We start from the raw sequence: 21,137 nt of genomic DNA, 5'->3' as shown, positions 1-21,137 counted from the left end.
AAAAATTTCTCAAAATCAAGAACACTATCGTGAGACTTATCTTTAGTATTGCTAGGAAATATCATGGCAACCATCATAATCCATCAGCTTATCACCATCGAGAAGTTGGCGTAAAAGACACAATGCCTAGGTCCTCTCCTCCACGATCGATAGTGGAGCAACAACCTGTCGACTATCGTAGATTGTAACTCAAAGGAGACAATATAGATTGGTTGTCGAGAGCAATGGTTCGAGTCGACCTGTGCCTCCCTTAGTTTGTCACCCGCGAGAAATTTTTCGACTCAACCCTATTAGGTGTCAGGGCTTGTAGGTAATACTCCCTAATCATTCTTTATCGATAATGCATTGTTGGAGGTCGTACAAACCAACCCCTCACATAAATGGGCTACAAAAGGTTGTAGAAATATGCTACTCGTTGGATGTGATTCATTCATTGGTTTTTTAAGTATAAATATCAATCCCCAATACCTAAACAAAGACCGAAGGTTAGACCCAAAAGCCCATACTATTTTTATTTCACAAAACTAACTTGATTGTTAAAGAGGTTGAGTCAAAAAAATCTTTCTTGATTTTGACGGTTGTTGTAAGACCCTCGAGGAGACGAAGCTTACCCAACCTAGCCTCAGAATGATATCGGAGGCTCAAAGATCACTTCGGGACCGCTCCTACTAGCTTATACTCGACACTAACCACCATAAGAATCTATCAAGTCAATCTTATATATTCGAGATAAGACTAAATTGCATCGATTCCCAATTCACGGTGTAAAAATGGTAACAAGTATCAAAGATGATTTTAAAATGCTTATCGGTAAATGGTACCACTTTGTAGGCTTACTGTAAGAAAAATATAATGTGACCTTTTCCAAATGACTAATCTCTCTTGAATGTGAATGAAATGACTTTTCCATCCGTAAACTTCCAACAATCTTGCAAAATTTTGCTCGTGCGAGTTGATCAAAGTATGAAGGTCAAAAAAAAAATTCAAATCGATAAATATTTTAATTAAATAAGGTAAAGTCAAATACGACATAAAATATACGGAGTTATTAAATCACTATTAAGATGGGCCCGATGAAAAGTCCAGCCCGTTATAGCCTATTGGTCTCTGAAGTTTATCATCGCAACACGTAAAGTTTCTAATGTACGTCACCAAACACGTGAGAACATAAACGAGGACGCATCCCATGCTCGTTTCCCTTGCGAGATATTCTTCTACAACGTTCTTTTCCCACCAGTAACGTTTACCCGATAAAGCGACCGCCCGTTTACTGAAAACAACGAGGGGGGGTTGATGAGACAGTGACTCATTATGGGCCCCACCCAATAATCCATTCACAGGGAAGGTGGGAACGAGGGTTGCGTCGGGACGGGTACAAAAAGTATCGCCCTTCGTTCTATCCCGACGGCTATTAATTGCCCCCCAACCTCCTCTTCCTCTCTCTCGACCGACTTCTCCCCTCTCGACCTCGATAGGCGCTCCCTTTCCCTTTCCTTTTCCTTAGCCGTCGTCGATTCGAACCCTAATTTCGTGAGATCGCAATCCCCCGATCTCCCACAGCAAAACCCTAGGTCCGTTGGGCTTCAATTGATTCTGCCTTCCTCGGCAATTTCTCTTTCGCCGGAACCCTAGATCGATTGGGGCCGCCGATCCAGTCGTTCTGAGCCCTTCAAGATGGGTAGCGGCAGGGTATACAGAGGAGGCACCTCCTCCCGGACGTCCTCCTCGTCTTCTTCCCACCCCTCGGCGCCTAATCAGCCGCCGACGGAGACGGCGTCGACGTCCATCACCGACACGGTGAACGGCTCCCACCACTTTAGGATCTCCGGTTTTTCGCTGCTCAAGGGGATGGGCATCGGCAAGTACACGGCGTCGGACACGTTCACGGTGGGGGGCTACGACTGGGCCATCTACTTCTACCCTGACGGGAAGAGCTTGGAGGACGGCGCGGCGTACGTGTCGCTGTTCATCGCCCTCGCGAGCGAGGGGACCGACGTGAGGGCGCTTTTCGAGCTCACGCTGCTGGATCAGAGCGGGAAGGAGCAGCACAAGGTTCATAGCCACTTTGGGAGAACGCTGGAGGGCGGTCCTTACACTCTCAAGTACCGCGGCAGCATGTGGTGAGTTGGGCTGGCGTGTCGTGTGAATTATGCTTTCGATCGTTTCTTTCTTGTTGGATAACTTATTTATGATTCTTGGGATGGTTTTAGTTTGATGTATTTTTTCTTTGCTTTGGGATCTTGTAGATCGTTCTTAAATATGCAGAACACATCTTAATAAAATTGACATAATTAGTTTCTAGGGATAAGTTTTTTTTTCCTTCTTTTAACTAGGCTATCGATGAGTCGTTAGTGATTACCTTGGTTGTGAATTATAGTTTCATTTATTTAGTTTGTATCCGAAGAAGATGGCTGTCTGAGGGTGGATGTTATCAAAATGTTAATTACTGAATGAGGTAGCAACACAAAAGAAAGGATGCGTTGATTCTTGAACTGATTAGTGCATGGTGAATTTGATCGATTTTATTTGTTCACTTGTTTTCTTATTTGGACTGTGTGCTTGGAAATTCTTGCAGTTCATGGTTCTGTTTGAGGCATCTCAGTACTTGTGCACTTCATTCTTTTAAGCTCAAGCTATGACCAAATAATTGTTAAGTGAAAATTTTGTCTTGATGGTCATGGATGTTGAATTTTTTCACTGTAAAAGATGATCATGAGTTTAAAAAAGTAATCCTTTACTTTTTGAAATTCTGACAATGTGAAACATTTATATTCACATGACTTACAGGTGAAAGTCTGTTCTGATATAGGAAAAAGTGTGGTTTACCTGATTAACCTAAGAGGTGTTTGCAAGTTGGAAGGTTCTAGTAATCTGTTCATAGACTATATTTTTTTCTGTTCACTTTGACAATATGCCCTTGTTTACAGGTGAAAGTTGGAAGGTTCTAGTAATATTTATATTAGTTTCTGTTCACATTGACAATATGCCCTTGTTTGAATTTCTCTTCACTTCGCCAGAAGTCCTTGATATGTTTAAACTCCCACTATACTAGCGTTTTATTCTTATCAGTGTTAATGCATTATTTGAAGAAAATTGGTATGAATAATGTGCTCTGTTATATGATTCAACATCTGGCTTTTTAGTAACAATTTCACAGTATCAGTTTATCAGTAGAATTTAGTTAATGATCATGGTCTTTTTTGTTAGGACTGATGCCTCCTAAGAGGTGCCCCTTTCATTTGAGCTGAAGTAGGGGCCTCCAAAGAATAAACCAAGGAAAAAAACTATCACTGGTAAATTGCAGGAGATTAATGTAAAATTAAAAAAATTTCAGTCTTGACCTTCTTTTAGGGTTCTTAGGCTTTCTTTACTTATACATTGTCCCATACCCAAACCCTACTTTGATTCAGATAATTATTAGGAGTATTTTGTTGCAAATATCTTATCTCTCTGCCCCCCTCACCCCCTTCTTCTTCTCTCTCTCTCTCCCTCTCTCTCTCTCTCTCTCTCTCTCTCTTTTATTTACTCACATTACTATTCTGAATACCCATCCTCTGAGTTTTCTTAAGCAAAAACAAAAAAGAAGGCTTAGGCCCTTGTCTGGCTCTATTGGGATTAGTATTCATGGCTCCATCAGATTAGGCTTTAGGTAGATATGTTGTAGGTCATCATGGAACATGGTTTCCAAGGTCATATGACATGCAAGTTGTGGCTGGGTGCTGAACATGGGAACCGGTGCAACACAATGCATTGCTGATGTAATGCAGGTGAGGTGCGGAGAGCGAGGATTGGTGTTTGGTATAGACAATCAAGAAATTTGGTACGAAGGATTCAAATACAGTTTTAAGTTTTTGACCCTTTTGCCAGTCTTACCAAGCTTGCTAGCTGGATGTTTTTCATTGTTTTTATAATATGATATAATTCAGTCAGTTTTAAGGGTTTTATGGTTCTAGTTGAACTACTTAACATTAGCATATTTTGGTGATCCATTTAAAATAGAAAGAGTATGCTATTTGATAGCTCGTGTTGCTTTGTGTGGAAAATGTATGGTAAAATCTGGTGGTCTCACTAATTGTCTGATCTACTTATCCTTTACTCAACAATTTTATTGGATAAGATGTTCTTGTCCTTTATCAGTTTCTGCGTGGAAAATGTCCATGGTTATAAATTAGGGAGCATTGATTTCACAATGACCTAATTATGTTCTTGAATAAGATTTTTCTTAATCATCCTCAGATGTCCTTGTACTTAAATTGTAGAGAACGGTAATGCTCATAAACTGAGTTACTTAATATTAGTATTATTGTCATCATAATGACTTAATTATCTGCTTGATTAAGATTTTCTACCTCTTAACTCAAATGTTAAAGATGGTAATGCTAAAAAATAAGTTACATTAGCGTGAAGTTGGTTAGGTTAGAAATTTTTCCTGAAGTCTGTATTAAAGAACTATTCCATCTGAATAATTTTTGATAGACATCTGAAAGCTCCATATTAACAATTTGAAGCTTCTTTTAGGTATTAATGTCTGGCTGGCTAAAGATATAACTAAGTCAAGCATGATCAGTGTTCGTTTTGTCAATTTTCTCCTTTTTATCATTTCAGATAATCAATGATACATTTTTTTCATCTTTTTCAAGAGAGAGCTTTTAATAAGGTAACATGACATTCTTTTAAGGGCATAATTACATTTCTTTTACATGTTCTGCAATATAGCACTATGTGAATTTTATACAGGAATGCAATAATTTATACTATGAATGCCCATTTACAATAATATTGCATTTGTTGTGAATGATGCAGGGGTTATAAGCGTTTTTTCAGAAGAAGTGCTTTAGAGTCATCAGCATATCTTAAAGATGATTGTCTCTTAGTTAATTGTAGTGTTGGCGTTGTTAGATCGCACACTGAGGGACCCAAAATTTATACCATTGCAGTGCCATCTTCTAACATAACTCAGAATTTTGGCCAGCTTCTAGATAGTGGAAAAGGAACCGATGTAAGTTTTGAAGTTGATGGTGAGATTTTCAATGCTCACAAATTGGTCCTTGCAGCTCGTTCACCTGTTTTCAGGGCTCAACTTTTTGGTCCGATGAAAGACAGGAACATGCATTGTATAAAGGTTGAAGACATGGAAACTCCAGTTTTTAAGGTAGGGTATTTATGCTTCTTAATTTGGATTTGGTGTTGTCACATTTTGTGGTTCAGATTCTTTCGTCATTTAACTTATGCATTATGGCTAATTTGAATTCTTGTTTACTGGATTTCTCTTTTCCCCTTTATTTAAGAAGTTATTGTAGTTTCTTTACTTCTTTTGATCAAGTTCAAGCTCTTTCTAGGCCTTTGGTTAATGGAGTAAATGCTGTCTTGTTGCACGTCTTAAATTACATACATAGTAATGCCAGTTTACTTCAGTGCAGGCTTGCCAGTTGTCTCTTGGGTTTGTGGCAAGCCCCTTTATCCAAAAGTTACCTTGAGCGACAAGGGAATAACTTCTGAGGTTAATGTCAAAGTTTCTGTTGCTCGTAGAAGCTTTATGTTTTGATGAAGCTACCTATGATAGTGGCATCATAATTTGAGGTTTAAGGTTGAACTTTATATATAGTTGCTACACAAAAATGACGGTTCTTCTCAAGGGCATGAATGAATTTTTGTCTTGATAGGTTTATTGATATTCACAGTCTGCACAGATGAATTACCATATGACTGCTTTTCCTTTGGATCTATGTTAAGAAGGAATATGCAATTAATGATAAAGTTATATAATTTACTTCGTCAAACATTATCACCTATACTTTTCTATATCATTTGGGTGAGTTCACATAGTGATTGGCTAGGCCGCTTTCTTTCTTTCATACTAGGTATTTTTTCAGGATTAATGCAAGGTAAGATAGTACCATTGCTGAAGCTTATGTCTACATTTATGCCACTTGCAATACTACACTTGATTGATTATAAAGTTATTATTTATGTTACTGTTGACACTTCAGAAGGGTTTGATACTCCTATATTTTGCTGTTAAACCAAGAATATACTCATCTGCACTTTTGTCTACCTTGTGTTTGGTTATTTCTATGCTAATGAGGTTGACTAAAGATGACATTGTACTATATTGCTGTAACATGGGAAGTTTCCTTAAGATGAGTTATGATACAAGAAAATCCAATTACACAAGTGCTTTCTGATGGATCTTGTGTTTCTTACTTATCATAATCTCTCCCTAAAAGCAAGTGCAACACTAAAATCCTATATATGACATTTTTCTAGTTGATTCTTTTTTTGTGTGATATTGGTTGGATGAAATACTTTTGACATACAAGACAACATAAATTTTATTCACAAGCCTTATTAAGTGACAAGAAAATTTAATCAATTTAACATGATCACCATTGACAATGACATAATCATTGTAGTGCATAGTTTGTTCCTTATTTTCTGTGCAGCATGCATTTGTGTGGATAACACTGAAAACATATGTTCGACAATGATATCATACTACACAGAATATACGCATTTTGTGTAACTAATTTTCATACAATCTTGGGCTTGCCATCTTACTGTAGGCTTTATCTTCATTTTTTAATCTTTGCATGCACAAGGATTTGCTATATGTGATTTATAATTAATTAGACAAAATTAATGATTAATAGTTTAATACTGTATGCTACAGTGAGAATGTGGAATCTGTGTATATCACATTTGTTCCTCATGCACGTTAGTATTGTCATTCTCTTTGTAATCATACCAATTGAGCTTTTAACAACTTAAAGCAAAATTTGCATATTGTTGTGTTTTCAGGCTCTACTCCATTTCATATACTGGGATTCCCTACCTGCCTTGGAAGAGCTAGCTGGTCTGAATACAAAATGTGCTTCCACTCTAATGGCTCAACATTTGCTTGCTGCTGCTGACCGCTATGCATTGGATAGGCTTAAAATACTTTGTGAAGTCAAGCTGTGTGAGGATGTCGCCATAAATACTGTGGCCACTACTTTAGCACTGGCTGAGCAGCATCACTGTTCTCAGCTTAAATCTGTTTGTCTCAAATTTGTTGCTTTGCCAGAGAACTTGAGAGGTATGACTAGTATTCCTCTGCTAAATGTATTCTCATGGTGACATCTTTAGGACAAAAAAATTAAGGACTGGTCAAACACAACATGGGTGTCTATTATATATCATTGCACATCTGTCACCTGTTTGTTCCCAGTGCTGGTTTTCGATCAGCAAGGTGTGGCGTGAACTTCAAAGATAATTGTCCATTGGAGTAATCATTTCCACAGGAAGATGACATTGCTCTTCTTTGAAAGTTCTGCTTTCCATCTCTTAACTATAAGACTATTTTATTCTTACAACACTGGCTTTAGTTCTTTCAGCAAAAAAACTGTGTATTTTCTAATTTATGTGAAGATTAGTATATGCATCTAAACATCGGTAATAGGATATTTGAATGTTTTTGCTTGAATTTTTTCAAGCTATGTACAGATGATTTTTTTGAATCAAAATTCAGTCATTGTAATTCAGTACGTTCTGCTATCATGATTTCTGAGGATCATGCTATACAAGTGCTATATCTGAAGACCAATGTACTGTTACTCGAATGACAAATGTTGTGAATGCTTGTTACTGATCAGCGTAGCTATATCAATCGCCCTAGATGTCAATTCCAGAATTGTATGGTGTCTATTAAGTTGTTTTCCTGTACATCTTCCTCCTTGACATCTCAGCGCTTTACTAAGAGGACATATCTTGGTCAGGTTCTCATTTTCTCTGTTTGCTTCTGTTTTCAGTAACCAGACAGTATCGTCTTGCTTTCGATGTCTGTTCTCATGCATTGGCACATCATGATTTTGTTTCTTCTATCTGCAACTCTATGAAGCGCCGAGTGTTAGATCTAAAGATGACATTTGATTTAATTGTCTAGTCATGTTGATTCTTGCTCACATATTGGGTGATATTTAAGCAAACCACTGTACTGTTTCTGTTGTAGTTTATCCTTATTTCGCAGCATAACTGTAAATTGAAATGATATCACTGTAAACTTGTCTCTGCAGAAATGTCTCTTGCATTAAACATATAGTTGATTATTTAACCAGATTCAAAATATTTGTCGATGACCTGATCTTTTTGGTGTTTTGACCTTGAGCAATTCTACAAGATCTAGTGGTTTTATCTCTTAATAGAGCATAGGGTAGTAGGCTGCAGTCATAGTTAACAGGTTAATTGCCATTTATACTCCTTGTGATCTTGCTGAATTTGATTTTGTTTGTATGGTCTTTCTGGTGATATCTTGTTCTTAGTATGCATTGTCTCTACTCTCAGGTCTCAGTTATTTCATGTAGATGGTGAACCATCTAATGCATGTTAACATTGATCATGATGGTTTCTTCTTAACATTTTAATATATTAATTGGAATATGGCAGACATTTTATTTGAACTTCTACCTATGAAAAATTATCGTGTCTGATCTCTGATCGCATCTTATGTGATTGCCATGCGAAAGTGCTGTATAGTAGGCAGTCTAACATGTGACACGGGTTTTGGGGTTCACAAGAAAGCATCTCTCTCTGCTTGTAGGAATAACATTGCATATGTTGGCTGTACTTAAATCGGCAGTCGTGCCTTGTCTGCCTCTGTAAAGAAAATCTCAACTAGTATCTTAGATAACTTGTGTTACTAGACCTAACTGTTTTTTTTTTTTGTTCTAATGAATTGTGCAGCTGTGATGCAAACTGAAGGATTCGAGTACTTGAAGGTCAGTTGTCCATCTATTCTGATTGAGCTTCTTGCACTCGTCGCTAGGATCGGAGAAAATTCACTAACATCCAGCGTGTATTCAAGTGATGCCCTCCTTGATGGGAGTGATGCAAATGGAAGACGGGTGAAGCCCCGGATATGATATTTGCTGCAACAGCAACAGTTATTCCATTGATGAAAGTTCATTGCTTCCTGCCCTGTACTTGTTTCTTGTCAAGTTATAAATATCCTAGTTTGAAAATTTTCCATGTCCATGTGCCTTCTATTGACTACTGTCAGCAGAACTGAGCTAAGGGTTTCCTGCAATGTTGTACCATGCCAGAACTGAGGTTGTGGGGAATGAACTTGCGTGAATAATTGTGGAGCGTTTTTTGGTCGTCATCTTCTTCTGTTCGTTTATAGTTTTGCATTGGGTAGAATCAGACAGCACTCTGGCACATCTCTTAACTGGCTGCATCAGTTGGACTACCTCTCTTGCTTTGGTGACAGTAGTCCCGCCATATCCTCACTGAACAATGCAATGCTTGTGGTACGTGTGTAACGCTTAAACTCCCGGGCGGGAGGTTGTGAAATAGCCTTGTGTGGATAATTGTGTAGCATTTTGGATCATAATAATTTCGTTTTCATTTTTATTTAGTCTCTTGACTGGCGATTTGATTACATTAGCTGTAATGGGGGGACGCAGAAATATCTGAGAAATATAAGGTCAACTATTAAGAGGTCCCTTGTGATCAATTTCTTTTTCTCCTCGATCATCCAGTTCCTGATTTCGTTATATTCAATACAACTGGTGGAATGTTTTGATGGAAGTAATATACATATCTGATCTTGGACTCACCAAGGCAAGTATATCCTGTTGTAGACGGTCAGTTTGAAAAATGAGAGGAATGATTTATTGTGGCCTATTAATATTTACACTATGAAACGACCACAGTAAAAGAAGTAAACATCAATCTTCCCTTCTGTAAACTAAGTTGGGATGAAAAGATAGCTTGGGAAGAAAGGCTATATATATATGTATATATAACTGGTCTTAAATAGATTAGCAGAGAGGCAGATAGCGTATTAGTCGCAATAAGAGAAGTAGAGACCAAAAACCTTATAGCTCGATTACATGGAATAGTGCAATGTCCGTCGGTTCAATGGCTTAATTGTCGGTTCGATTCCATTCTCTTTACAACCAATGCCCATGATTTTAAACAATTAGTTTGATGATGACCACAAGTTTACCCAAAAACCAAATTTAATACCTTACAAAGACAAAGGGCCAAACTGTCATGGACTTAGCAGGTTTTGCCTAAGTTGTGCGGTACCATTGCGTGTTCGTCCGCAAAGATCAGCCTTCCCAAAGCCTCCTATGGTCCCTTAGGACCCACAAAAGAGAAAACGGGTTAGAGAAAATGCCTCACTTAGGATCCACAAGCAAACATTTCCGAAAACAACACTAGGCAATGCAAATTACAAACAGACTTTACAAGCTCTGAACAATTACACAACAAAGGGTCAAAATGGTCAACTACAGACCGAAAATCTCTCACAAGTGTCCACATTACACAACCTTTATTTACAAGCCTAAAACGACCACCAAACCCAACTAAAATGTGACTATTAAGCCTTCGGCCATCCCTCTACATGCTGTGCAAATCATGAACATACCAAAAGACACGGACATACATAAACATTATATCAAACATCCTGTTTAGAAGTTTGTCCGTGATATTCTCCCTTACTTATTCCTTTGACGTCCTCGTCGAAGCCTTTCACCGACACTACAACTCATCGCATTTGCTAAGTCTTCAATCTTCTGCTCCAACTGCAATGCATCTCTTGGCTCCCAACTACTCTCCGTTGTTGTTGTTGAGTAGTCGAACTTTTGATCCTTTATGCTGTTTCAACTCGCCAATGACTTTGACTCTAGTGTAGGGTTGGCTGAGTTGTGTTGATCCTTGTTGATTCCTACGGATCCTCTAGATGAAGGAAAAGACCATCCTTATTATGCGCTAGTCTCTCAAATACCACATGCTGCTTGAACTGGGTGGATGCTTGTTGGAGCTTTAACGAGCATCGCCTCGTAAACTTTCGAAGTTTTGAGTTATTCCTCCACAAAATTTGTCCATCGACTCTTCTTTCACTTAGTTGACCATTTCAAGTAGGTTCACATCACTTCCGCTTTCGATTGACATTTTGTTAGGAAATGAAGCGGACAATCTATTCTCAATAGCATTGATCACCGTTGGTGAGGTTTCGACAATTATTGTCTTCTATTATCTTCGAAGGGTATTTGAACCCGTGCAAAGCTCCTTTGCTAGATAGATAAGAGAATTGGGATACTCGGTTTCGCCCATTATCTTAAGAGTTAAGAAGGCAAAGGTTACTTGACTTCGCCCCCCTTCTTGAGGTTGTACTCCATGCATCGAGCTGGTTACTGGCCTTCACCTGCTCTTTGCTCACACTTTTGAAACACTTGAAGTGTTTGCACTCCTTGCGTTGAGTTAGTTACTGTGATTCACCTTCTTAATGCTATCGAACTTCTGGAATGCAGGAAGTTTTCACCCCAACTTGGAGTAATTCTCTAATAGATTTGGTTGCCTCTGGGATTGTACCGTCTTCTCCATTAACCCTGCCGCATACTCCATTGAGTAGCAAAGGTACAGCACCGCGTACTGCTTACTTTGTTCCTTGGTCGTGCACTCTTACTTGACCCGAAGTCTTTCACTTTCGGCTATCTTGATGAGAAGCTCATTGACATCGGTCTTACGAAGTTCCTTGGCCTCTGCCCTTCAGCCTTGTCTCGATACTTATAGTTTGCCTCTGCATGCTCCACCTCCTCAGCCCCTTTCACAACCAAGCGCTCTCCCTCCATGAGAGCAAGGGATCACTGACTTTCACAGAAGTCCCGCCTCTATGGTACCATGGCGTTGCCATGCCCATGGCCCTACTATCCGTCGTCTCGCATCTGCATCCCTTTTCTTCACGATCAATAGATATGTCTCTGTGACACTCCTCCGAGTCCACATCCATTCTAACTAATGCTTGATTTTGAGTAGCTAAGTCCCTCTGGACTCGTTGTCGCTTCCTCGCCCCTTTCGACCCCCTACTTCAACACCTCTGTGTTATCCAAACAGCTCCCTTTGGTCGATGGAAAGACAGACTGTAACTCCCATGCATGGCCTCTGCCATCACCTTGTAGAATTTGCACTGATTCTATTTTCCTTAGCTTCCTTGGTAGCAACGTTCGCTTACTCGACCTTGTCCTCTGACTTGCCGGGCTCTCTTAAGAGAATATGGGCTCTAGAGCAGTCTAACTCTCCAACTGCTTCGATCATACCTCTACATGATCAAGTCCCTCTTAAAGGACTCACTGGTACTTACATTTGAATTTTTCCCTTGGTGGAACACAACCCCCATATGCTGATGACCAAGGCTTTCATCCGATACATGCATGAAAGACCTACCTCTACAGTACTATGACTTTCACTCCTTGAATCCATAGCCCTTCTTGTCGTCGTGTTGTTCACCGAAGTAGAGCTTTCAGTAGCTCCTGATCAGACCTTCGTATGATCTAGTCTCTCACGGGACTATGTCGTGTGTATCGCATTGTCACGAACTGTTCCACTATGATCCGCAACACCATGTCGCCTCCTAGTGATATCTCTATTGCATTCTGATCCTTGTGGGATGAACTCGAATTGTGATCCCTCCATGTGTGGCCTCTGCCAATACATCGCAGGGTCTCTTGCACCTTCAATTTTGTTCGCTCATTTGACAATCGACCTTCATCCACCCACTCTTGGGTCACACTTAGATGAAGCATCGCTCTAGGACAGTCTATCACCTAGTAGCTCCCGAAGTCCATCGACTTCGCTGTAATTAGTGCACCATTATTTGGATCCTAGGCCTCTGCCCCTACCAACACAATCTCCGCTGCGCACCGCTTCCTTCATGGCAACTTGAATGGCAACACTGTTGCATCTTCTTCAAGAGTACCCGCCTCTACGTCCTCTTGCCCCGTGCCAAGGCCTTCTGAACCCAACTTCGCCTCCGCAAGTTGAGTCACCTTAGTTCCTCTATCAAATGCTTCTCCGAGATAAGGTGCATGTGCCCAGAAGCTCCCTTCATCTTTGGCACCATGCAAGATGAGTCCGCTCCGTCAGAATGAAGGACCCATGGAACAACATGATCCTACTCTTGCATCTGCAAAAGTTCATGTCCTTGACCTCTATCCGCTCTATGTTCCATCTTCTATGCTGGCTCCATTCATGTGGCTTGGGTACTTCACCAAGTTATACCGAAGTTGCTTCGCTCTCGTTTTTGTATTGAGTTGATGGTGGCCTTCGCACCCACCATTCCACGGGTCTGCCCTCCCTTGAGTCCGATCTCCATATCAGCTCTAAGTATGCCTTCATTTGTGTTGCTTTGGGTCGCTCCCTCACTTGATCTCGCAATGCATCCACCAATGCATTCTCTCAAGTGAGATTATGCGATAACTCCTCGCCGCTCGCTCGATCTATTGAGCTTCGTGGAGTTGTTATTTGTTGAGGTACTCCTCCTCAACATGTGCAGTCTGTTGCACATGATTCTCCCTCTAGAGAAATCGGGATCTATCCCTTATGGATAACTGTCCCATCGGAGCAACATTTTTCTTTGTTTCGGAGACCACCATCCCCTTGGACTACTCCGATTTACTGAACAAACTATGCATTGTTCTGCCTCCTGCAAACGCATTTGCTAAATTACTACTCCACGTCAATACAGCCCCCGCTGCACCACTCAAGGCCTACTAACATGCTGAACTCGCTACACACTTCAGCCTCTTATGGATGTATCCTTCACATGTCGAAGAGAAAGTTTTAATGCTCCATGGCGTCGAGTTTCGGTCGCCTTGGGATGGCCATGAATATTCCATTGTCCGCATACAAGCCATGCATGAGTACCGAATTCCTCGAGTTAACAATTCCCCTCACCTCTGTGAGCTTTGCATAACTCTTTCGGTCGCTGAGCAACTCATTCGATCTTGCATGGTCTCATCCTTTACCAAGCGTTTTGCTTGCCTTGAGCATCATCAAGTATAGTTGTCAACGTCGAGCCGTAGCTCAAACTCAGCCATCCCAACCTTTGTACGCTCCACATTCTTCCAAGCTTCTTGTTCTCGTGGTGTCTCTTGCGCGAAGGGTTGCCCATTCCTCTGAATGCCAATCTCAGATGTCCGCTCCTCCGAGCGACTCCTTTTCCCTACATCTCCATGCTCGTTTTCCCCCAAACGGTCGTGCGTGTGCTGACTGCTCTCAACGCAGCCCCGCTAGGTCCCAACGTTTGCATGTCAAGTGTTTCTATGAGTACTTGTCCCGCTCTGATACCATCTGTCATGAACTTAGCTGGTTTTGCCTAAGTCGTGTGGTACCATTGCGTGTCCGTCCATAAAGGTCAACCTCCCATAGTCCCTTAAGACCCACAAAAGAGAAAACAGGTTAGAGAAAACGTCTCACTCGGGATCCACAAACAAACATTTTCGAAAACACTTCATAGAAAATACAAATTATAAACAGACTTTACAATAATTACACAACAAAGGGCCAAAATAGTACATTACAGATCAAAAATCTCTCATAAGTATCCACATGACACATCAACAAACTTAACTAAAATGGAACTATTAAGCCTTCGATCGTCCATTTACATGTTGTGCAAAGAATAAACATACCAAAAGATACCGACATATATAGCATTATATCAAACATTCTATTTAAAAGTTTACTCGTGACACAACGGTGAAAATTTTTTTCCATTATGACCCAAAGATGAATCCACTCATCAACATCACCAAAATGGAGGAGAACCCTTACTTTTCCCACCGTCCCAGCCAAATCAAACAATAGCTTCCAACATCCGTGTTAACACAAATAAAAGTGTGCGCGTATCCAATTACCACTGTATAAGTCAACCAAAATCCCATCTTCATTATTTACCTTTTGCAAAAGTAGACAATAACCTTCATGACATTTATGTGTTGCTTCAATCTATCAACTTGCCTAATACCGTATCAACCGTAAAGATATATCTTCATAAGACCAACTTCCCTAATAAAGATATCTTTATTCCCATTGGCGACATCGGTCATTCGCATGTCAACGTCACGCTTACGCTTCCGGTAAGCGTACCCATCGCACCGTAGGTGGTCTGCGGCAGAAGTCGGCTCATATCAACCCCACCTCTCTTTCTCCTGTAGCTCGCAGCGTCACATCCTTGTTCCAACCCTAATACCAGCTCGCGGCGTTCGCCGATGGCGAGTCTTGCCTCCGTCTTCTCCGCGATCTGCGTCTCCCTGCTCCTCTCACCGGCCTCCGGAATTGACTTCGACTACCCGGCCGTCTTCAACTTCGGGGACTCCAATTCCGACACGGGTGACCTCATCGCCGCTGGCATCGGGGATCCCCTTTTGCCGCCCAACGGGCGGGCCTACTTCTCCAAGCCGGCTGGGCGGTTCTGCGACGGCCGCCTCATCATCGATTTCCTCAGTAAGTTCTACTCTGTCGCCGAATCTATGACCTTTGCCTTAGGCTTTCGACGAGCTGGCTTCGCCTTTCCTTTTAGGGGAATACAAGCAAAATGGAAGGAATTGATGCATTCCAAGGACAAGATAATTATGATAAAATTTGACTGCTTATCCAAACTGTAATTCGAGGCTGAAATGTCGAAGTTGGGATGGTTGTTCTGTCGTAATCTGGTGTTTAGAAGTCTGATTTCAGGTTAGTCATAGAGATTTTGATTGGATCACCATAAATCTCACATGCTTAAGCTAAATGACCTAAAATATTTATAAACCTTGACACCCCCTCTCGCGCATTCAGGAAAGGCCCAATATATTTATGTGTTTTGACAATCCTCAACAATAGAAGCCACTGCTACCTTTCAGCTACTTAGCCAAGAAGAATTTGCAACTCATCAACCAGTTCAGCAACACAACTAACATGATGGAAGTTTCACCCTTTTATGGAGAAGAAATTTCAGTTTTTTTTATAGGCTTTAGTATCTAGGAAATGTCAGCCAGTTCACTGCTGAGTTTGTTAGGAATTCCAAGTTTGGTAAAATTACCAGGTAAGGTTTTATATACATTGAGTGCTAGAGACATTATGTAGTTCAAATTGAAGCATCTTAGAGGAGAACACACTGGATAAAAAAAATTGGGCAGACTTATGGCCATGTTCAAGATCAGATTGGTGCGGTATATGACCCATACGCTAGGATCAATTTGATGCTCGATGAAGCATGAAATTTTAAATATCCATAATTTTTTTGAGTCATTTTAGTTTCATAGTTGCTAATTTTACATGCAATTTCATTGAAGCCCTTCTGTAGTCATCTATTGTTGGATAGTTTTGCCACCAACTTTCATTTAATAAAGTATTGTTGTTGATCTTTGCCCGATTATTGACCAAACATAGGTTGAGTGTCCTCGGTTAATGTTTCTGAATTTATTTTTCCCATCTTGCTATATTAGATTTTATACTGCAAGATGTATTCTTTGTACACTGTATTTTGTTGCTTCATCTTATTATTTTACATTCTTAGTGCTGCAGTGGATGCTATGGATATGCCATTTCTTAATGCGTACTTGGATTCTGTTGGTGCACCTAGCTTCCAGAAAGGTTGCAACTTTGCTGCAGCTGGGTCTACCATTCTTCCAGCAACAAAGTATTCAGTCAGTCCATTTTCCTTTGGCATCCAGGTTGCTCAATTTTTTCGGTTCAAAAACCAAGTTCTTCAGTTACAGACCAAAGGTACGTGCAAGTGTTCTTAACTCTTGCACCATAACCGACTGATTATCAATACATGCTGGGTTAACATATTTCAGAGACGCTGAAGTTTTGATTGGAAAAACATTGCTGATTGTAATAGGCTAGTAGCTGTGCAGTTTCAAATTTTCAATCATAAATTAATATCATTCTTCTTGCTTTTTCATTTTGTTTGGTCGATATCCTTGTGTCCATGATCAATTGTTAGCTGAACACAGTGAATAAGAGATTTGGTAAAAAGAGAAATTGAATGGATCCTTTTTTTAGTCACATCTATCTTTAGTGGAACATTAAATAGACGAAGCGAAGGCCTAAGAAACTAACTTTCTAGCATGTTCAGGTCACCAAGATTTCTTAAGCATTTCTGCATCTTTTATTTTTTCATTTGCAGGCACAACAAGCACAATTAAGAATGTGACAATTGTCATTAAATGAATTGTGTTCCATTGTCCATTAGTTAATTGAGGTATGAAAAGGTATCTTATAAACTTTATACATAATGAGCAGGTTTCTGTAGCAAGGAAGTCATATATACAGTTCATACACATATTTTAGATTAATCGAAAGAACAGTAACATCAAGTGCCAAATGCTCAAGGATGGCTAATTCTATTGAACTCTGCCAAATCTGTTGAATTTATCAAAAAATGTCAAATTTTTGGATAATATTTTAGCAATCAGTTACAAGTGACGCTTGACGTTTTACTGTGGGCAGCTTGCAAATCTCTTAGTGGATATGACTTGGAACATAATTCTCAAATTTCTAAGAAGTTGAGGAAACACACACTTAAAGAAGTCAATCTATCTCTAAGAAGGTGTTCCTTTCTAGTAATCAAATTATGTTTGGCATCACAGGTTCTTTAAGTAAAACTTTTTAATTTAGCTATACAGCCAATAGTACTTGTCATTTAATTGTTGTTGCATGATTAAGTTTTGAAAGGTTTTGTCTGAGATGATAACTATGTCAATTTCCTGCAATCTTCCTGGTGGACTAGATTTGGAAAACTGGTCCAATATCATGGTCAGGTGGAAGGTTTATTCAACACTTTCCTAAATCAAATCAATACATGATTGCTTATTTATTCTAGGCATTTATATCCATGCACATTCTTTTGTTAGTTGACATAGCTACATTTTTTTAACTTCTAAAAGAAATATTCCTTTTGTGTGATGAGTTGCAAATTGCTTGCTTTAACATTCTGTTGAGTCCTTAGAACCTTTAAGCTCTGGGTTTTGTAGGTTTGGGAGCAGAAAGAAAGAACTATCATCAACCCTAAATACAAACGCATAGAATTTGAAGTTAGTAATTTACCTAGCTAAGCTGCACTGAACATGTAGCATAACAAGCACTTATTTTATAATTTCTTGCAGGGAAAAAGATCAGGAAATCCATTCCTCAAGCGGATTACTTTGATCAGGGACTTTACATGTTTGATATTGGCCAAAATGATCTTGCTGGTGCCTTCTATTCAAAAACTGAGGAACAAGTCATTGCTTCTATTACAAAAATATTATCAGAGTTTGAAAGTGGATTAAAGGTGCCATTTATTTTCTGTTTATATCAAGAACTTAATGAAATAATTAATAAAATAATTGTTGTCAGATAGTAGTTTTTTTTATTATGTGAAATGGTCTAATACAGGAGCACTCTTTTGAGATTGTATCATTAAAATTTGATTTTGAAGTTAGAAAAGCTAGTCTTATCTCACTAATCAACAGTTAAAGCTATGAGAGTTATCGATTTATGTACTTCATTTTATGAGTTCAATATGCTTGATCTCTAAGGTATATGATGTAGTTTCTCTACAGTAGATTCTTGTGGTTGTAATAGTTTGACCTAATCTTCTGTGGTTATGCTTCCAGAAATTATATGATCAAGGTGCCAGGAAATTCTGGATTCATAATACTGGTCCACTTGGGTGCTTAAGTCAAAACATAGTCATTTTTGGTAAAGATCCATCAAAACTGGACAAGTTTGGATGTGTGAGTTCTCACAATCGAGCTGCTAAACTTTTCAACATACAGCTTCACACACTTTGTACAAAGCTGCGAGGTGTATTTGCTGATGCAACTATTACCTACATTGATGTGTTCACCATAAAGTTCAACCTCATAGCGAACTTTTCTCGATATGGTATGCAGAAAATTTCTCTTTCAAATGCGGTTACTTGTATTGAAGTTTTTTTTATTGGAACTTGGAAGTTGATTCAGGAAATAATTACTTGCTATGTCATCTGGCGTCAGTCCTTTGAGATGACCTGTTGTTATAAGGTTATCTCAGTCCTTTCATTTTGGCTTTCTTGATTTTTTTATTTCTGTTTGTCCCTTTTTTTTTTTTGCAAAAATGCATGGACAATTCTCACTTTTGACACGCTTCGAGCAAATGATCTTTTATGAATGTGAGCTAACTTGATGTTACCAAGTGAAATAAACACTGCTGGAAATGATGAAACCAAGGAATGAACTAGGAACTTTCCTCCACAACCTGTTTCATACTGGTCTGGGTGAAACGGAGGACATTGCTGGAAATGATGAAATTGTATCTACATATTGTACACGAGTAAGTTATCTTGAGGAAAGCAGTAATGCCACCTAGGGGTTGGGACTATATGGATAGACTCTGCTAATATTTCCCATAGCTAGCACTACTTCCCTTGTTTAAATCACGGAGAAGGCCACCAAAAAAGTGGACTGGGATTAGAGTGTAAAACATGGACACAGATGGAGGAAAACAAGTTCTACCTGCTGCCACATTGTGACCCTTGTGAAGTTAACTCTACGGTGGAAGTATGATTACATAGAGATGGTGGTACCTTTATATCTTGGTAAAGAATCAAACCTTAAACCAGGGTTTTGAATACCGGTCCGTACCGACGTATCGTGCTATGCTCGGTATGGTATGTACAGTATGTATTGTCGGTACATCAGGGCATACTGACGGTACACCCTAAAACCTTTAAAATATCGCCACCTATCATGCTAGAGCGTACCGATCAGTACGCCTCGGTAACGATTGAAATTTGGGGTAGTACTGGTCGGTATGCTTCGGTACCGCCCGATAGAGGGTGATCCGCATATTGGTATCCTCTCGGACTGGTACGTATCGGGCGGTACATATCGAAATTGAGAATCCTACCTTAAACCACATTTAACATTTTGTAGGAAAGGAGGCATCACATGTAGTCTTAAATATTTACTAGGAGAGGTCTTAACATTATGCGAGCTATCTGAAAATACACTCAAAACGGATAACTGCAATGAGCCACCAGAGACAGTGTAGGATAGATGATGCCAACAGAAACATTGTGAAGAATTAGATTTGACACTGTTTTGCACCATTAGGGAGAGATTCCACTACTTACAAAATAAATTTAGTGGTAAATGTCTGAATCTAGTGTGATCAATTATTACAAATGCATTAGTAGTTTGCATTCAATTTTTTCTTGCTTTATTCAACTTCAACTTTTTCCCTTAGCCATCTTAAATGCTTCAAAGGTGCATCTTCTTGTGCATACCAAATGTGATGGAGGCCTAGGAATGTATGATCCATCCCAAGACAAACTTTAACAGTCTCTCTTAACGAAAGTTGATACATACAACACCTAAATAATCTGTGATTGGTATTTGCATTCTGGGTTTACCTCATGAACTAACTCCTTATAGTTCCAAACTATATTGTATTTGATTCTGTGCTATACTTTTATGTTACATTTCGATTCAAACAATTTGTAATTTGCTTCACAATATTTTTCAGGATTTGAGAATCCAATTGCTGCATGCTGTGGATATAGCGGACTGCCATTGAACTACGATCCTCGAATCGCTTGTGGACAAACAAAGGTTCTGAAGGGACGCTCAGCAACAGCTAAAGCATGCAATGATGCCACTGAATACATCAATTGGGATGGCATACACTATACAGAGGCTGCAAATCTTCATGTATCGTCCCAAATACTCACTGGGAGATACTCCGATCCACCATTTGCAGACCAGATGCCGTTTGCTCTCAAGTTGAAGTTTTAGTTACACTGTTTTCACTAGATTTCAATGTATAATGTTCATTATCAAAAGAGTTGCATGTCAACCAAATGTAGATATGTACAAGTTACATCAATATATGCATGTTTATGTCCTTTATTCTTGCAAAGCAGTCAAATTTCTTGTGGTTAGAGATCATTGTTATTTTGTGGATTCACATTCTGAGGCTTGTAATTAGTAAAAGAGTAAAATTGCTTTTTACTTGATTAGAATGTTGCTTTAGAAAATTATTGTTCAATAAATATTATATAATTATTATAAAATTAGTTATTTATTTTTTTACAAAGAGTAAGTGACGAGGATGAAATTTTAAATCTAGAATTTTATGATAAATAATTAAAATTTTTATCAATTAAATTAGTTGATATATTAAAAAAAATTATAGTTCTCATGGCAAGTTCAAATTGCCAGCTCCGGTTAATATTACTCGTCTCAAAATCTACACCCAAAATTTCCTCATCTTACCTGGTTCTCTCACAGACCTGATGCGCTTGCCCAAGAAGGTGAGCCACATCGGATCGGATGAGAAGTGTGGATCGCACGCGATCGGAG

At 39.3% G+C, this 21,137-nt stretch overlaps 2 protein-coding genes across 2 annotated transcripts; both read left to right on the top strand.

Moving 5' to 3' along the window:
• Positions 1-1,434: 1,434 nt before the first annotated feature.
• Positions 1,435-9,136, top strand: LOC103988910 (BTB/POZ and MATH domain-containing protein 1). The gene is made up of 4 exons (XM_009407591.3): positions 1,435-2,120; positions 4,804-5,152; positions 6,799-7,075; positions 8,719-9,136. The coding sequence occupies exons 1-4, from the start codon at positions 1,675-1,677 to the stop codon at positions 8,895-8,897; spliced, it is 1,251 nt and encodes a 416-aa protein (XP_009405866.1). The 5' UTR covers positions 1,435-1,674; the 3' UTR covers positions 8,898-9,136.
• A 5,798-nt stretch (positions 9,137-14,934) lies between these two features.
• On the top strand, positions 14,935-20,679 carry LOC135676737 (GDSL esterase/lipase At1g54790-like). The gene is made up of 5 exons (XM_065188245.1): positions 14,935-15,270; positions 16,333-16,533; positions 17,919-18,085; positions 18,411-18,681; positions 20,302-20,679. The coding sequence occupies exons 1-5, from the start codon at positions 15,036-15,038 to the stop codon at positions 20,568-20,570; spliced, it is 1,143 nt and encodes a 380-aa protein (XP_065044317.1). The 5' UTR covers positions 14,935-15,035; the 3' UTR covers positions 20,571-20,679.
• Positions 20,680-21,137: the final 458 nt, after the last annotated feature.

This window comes from Musa acuminata, chromosome BXJ1-6, assembly GCF_036884655.1.
Source record: "Musa acuminata AAA Group cultivar baxijiao chromosome BXJ1-6, Cavendish_Baxijiao_AAA, whole genome shotgun sequence".
In the NCBI taxonomy this organism is placed as follows: domain Eukaryota; kingdom Viridiplantae; phylum Streptophyta; class Magnoliopsida; order Zingiberales; family Musaceae; genus Musa; species Musa acuminata.
The sequence above is the reverse complement of the archived record's forward strand: the minus strand, read 5'-3'. Positions and strand labels throughout refer to the sequence as shown.

Bases quoted from the DNA above. Each gene is read 5' to 3' on its own strand.
- LOC103988910 (XM_009407591.3), top strand. From the start codon at position 1,675: ATGGGTAGCGGCAGGGTATACAGAGGAGGCACCTCCTCCCGGACGTCC. The intron at 2,121-4,803 runs GTGAGTTGGGCT...TGAATGATGCAG, and splicing joins AAGTACCGCGGCAGCATGTG to GGGTTATAAGCGTTTTTTCA. The intron at 5,153-6,798 runs GTAGGGTATTTA...TTGTGTTTTCAG, and splicing joins TGGAAACTCCAGTTTTTAAG to GCTCTACTCCATTTCATATA.
- LOC135676737 (XM_065188245.1), top strand. From the start codon at position 15,036: ATGGCGAGTCTTGCCTCCGTCTTCTCCGCGATCTGCGTCTCCCTGCTC. The intron at 15,271-16,332 runs GTAAGTTCTACT...TTAGTGCTGCAG, and splicing joins CCTCATCATCGATTTCCTCA to TGGATGCTATGGATATGCCA. The intron at 18,086-18,410 runs GTGCCATTTATT...TTATGCTTCCAG, and splicing joins AGTTTGAAAGTGGATTAAAG to AAATTATATGATCAAGGTGC.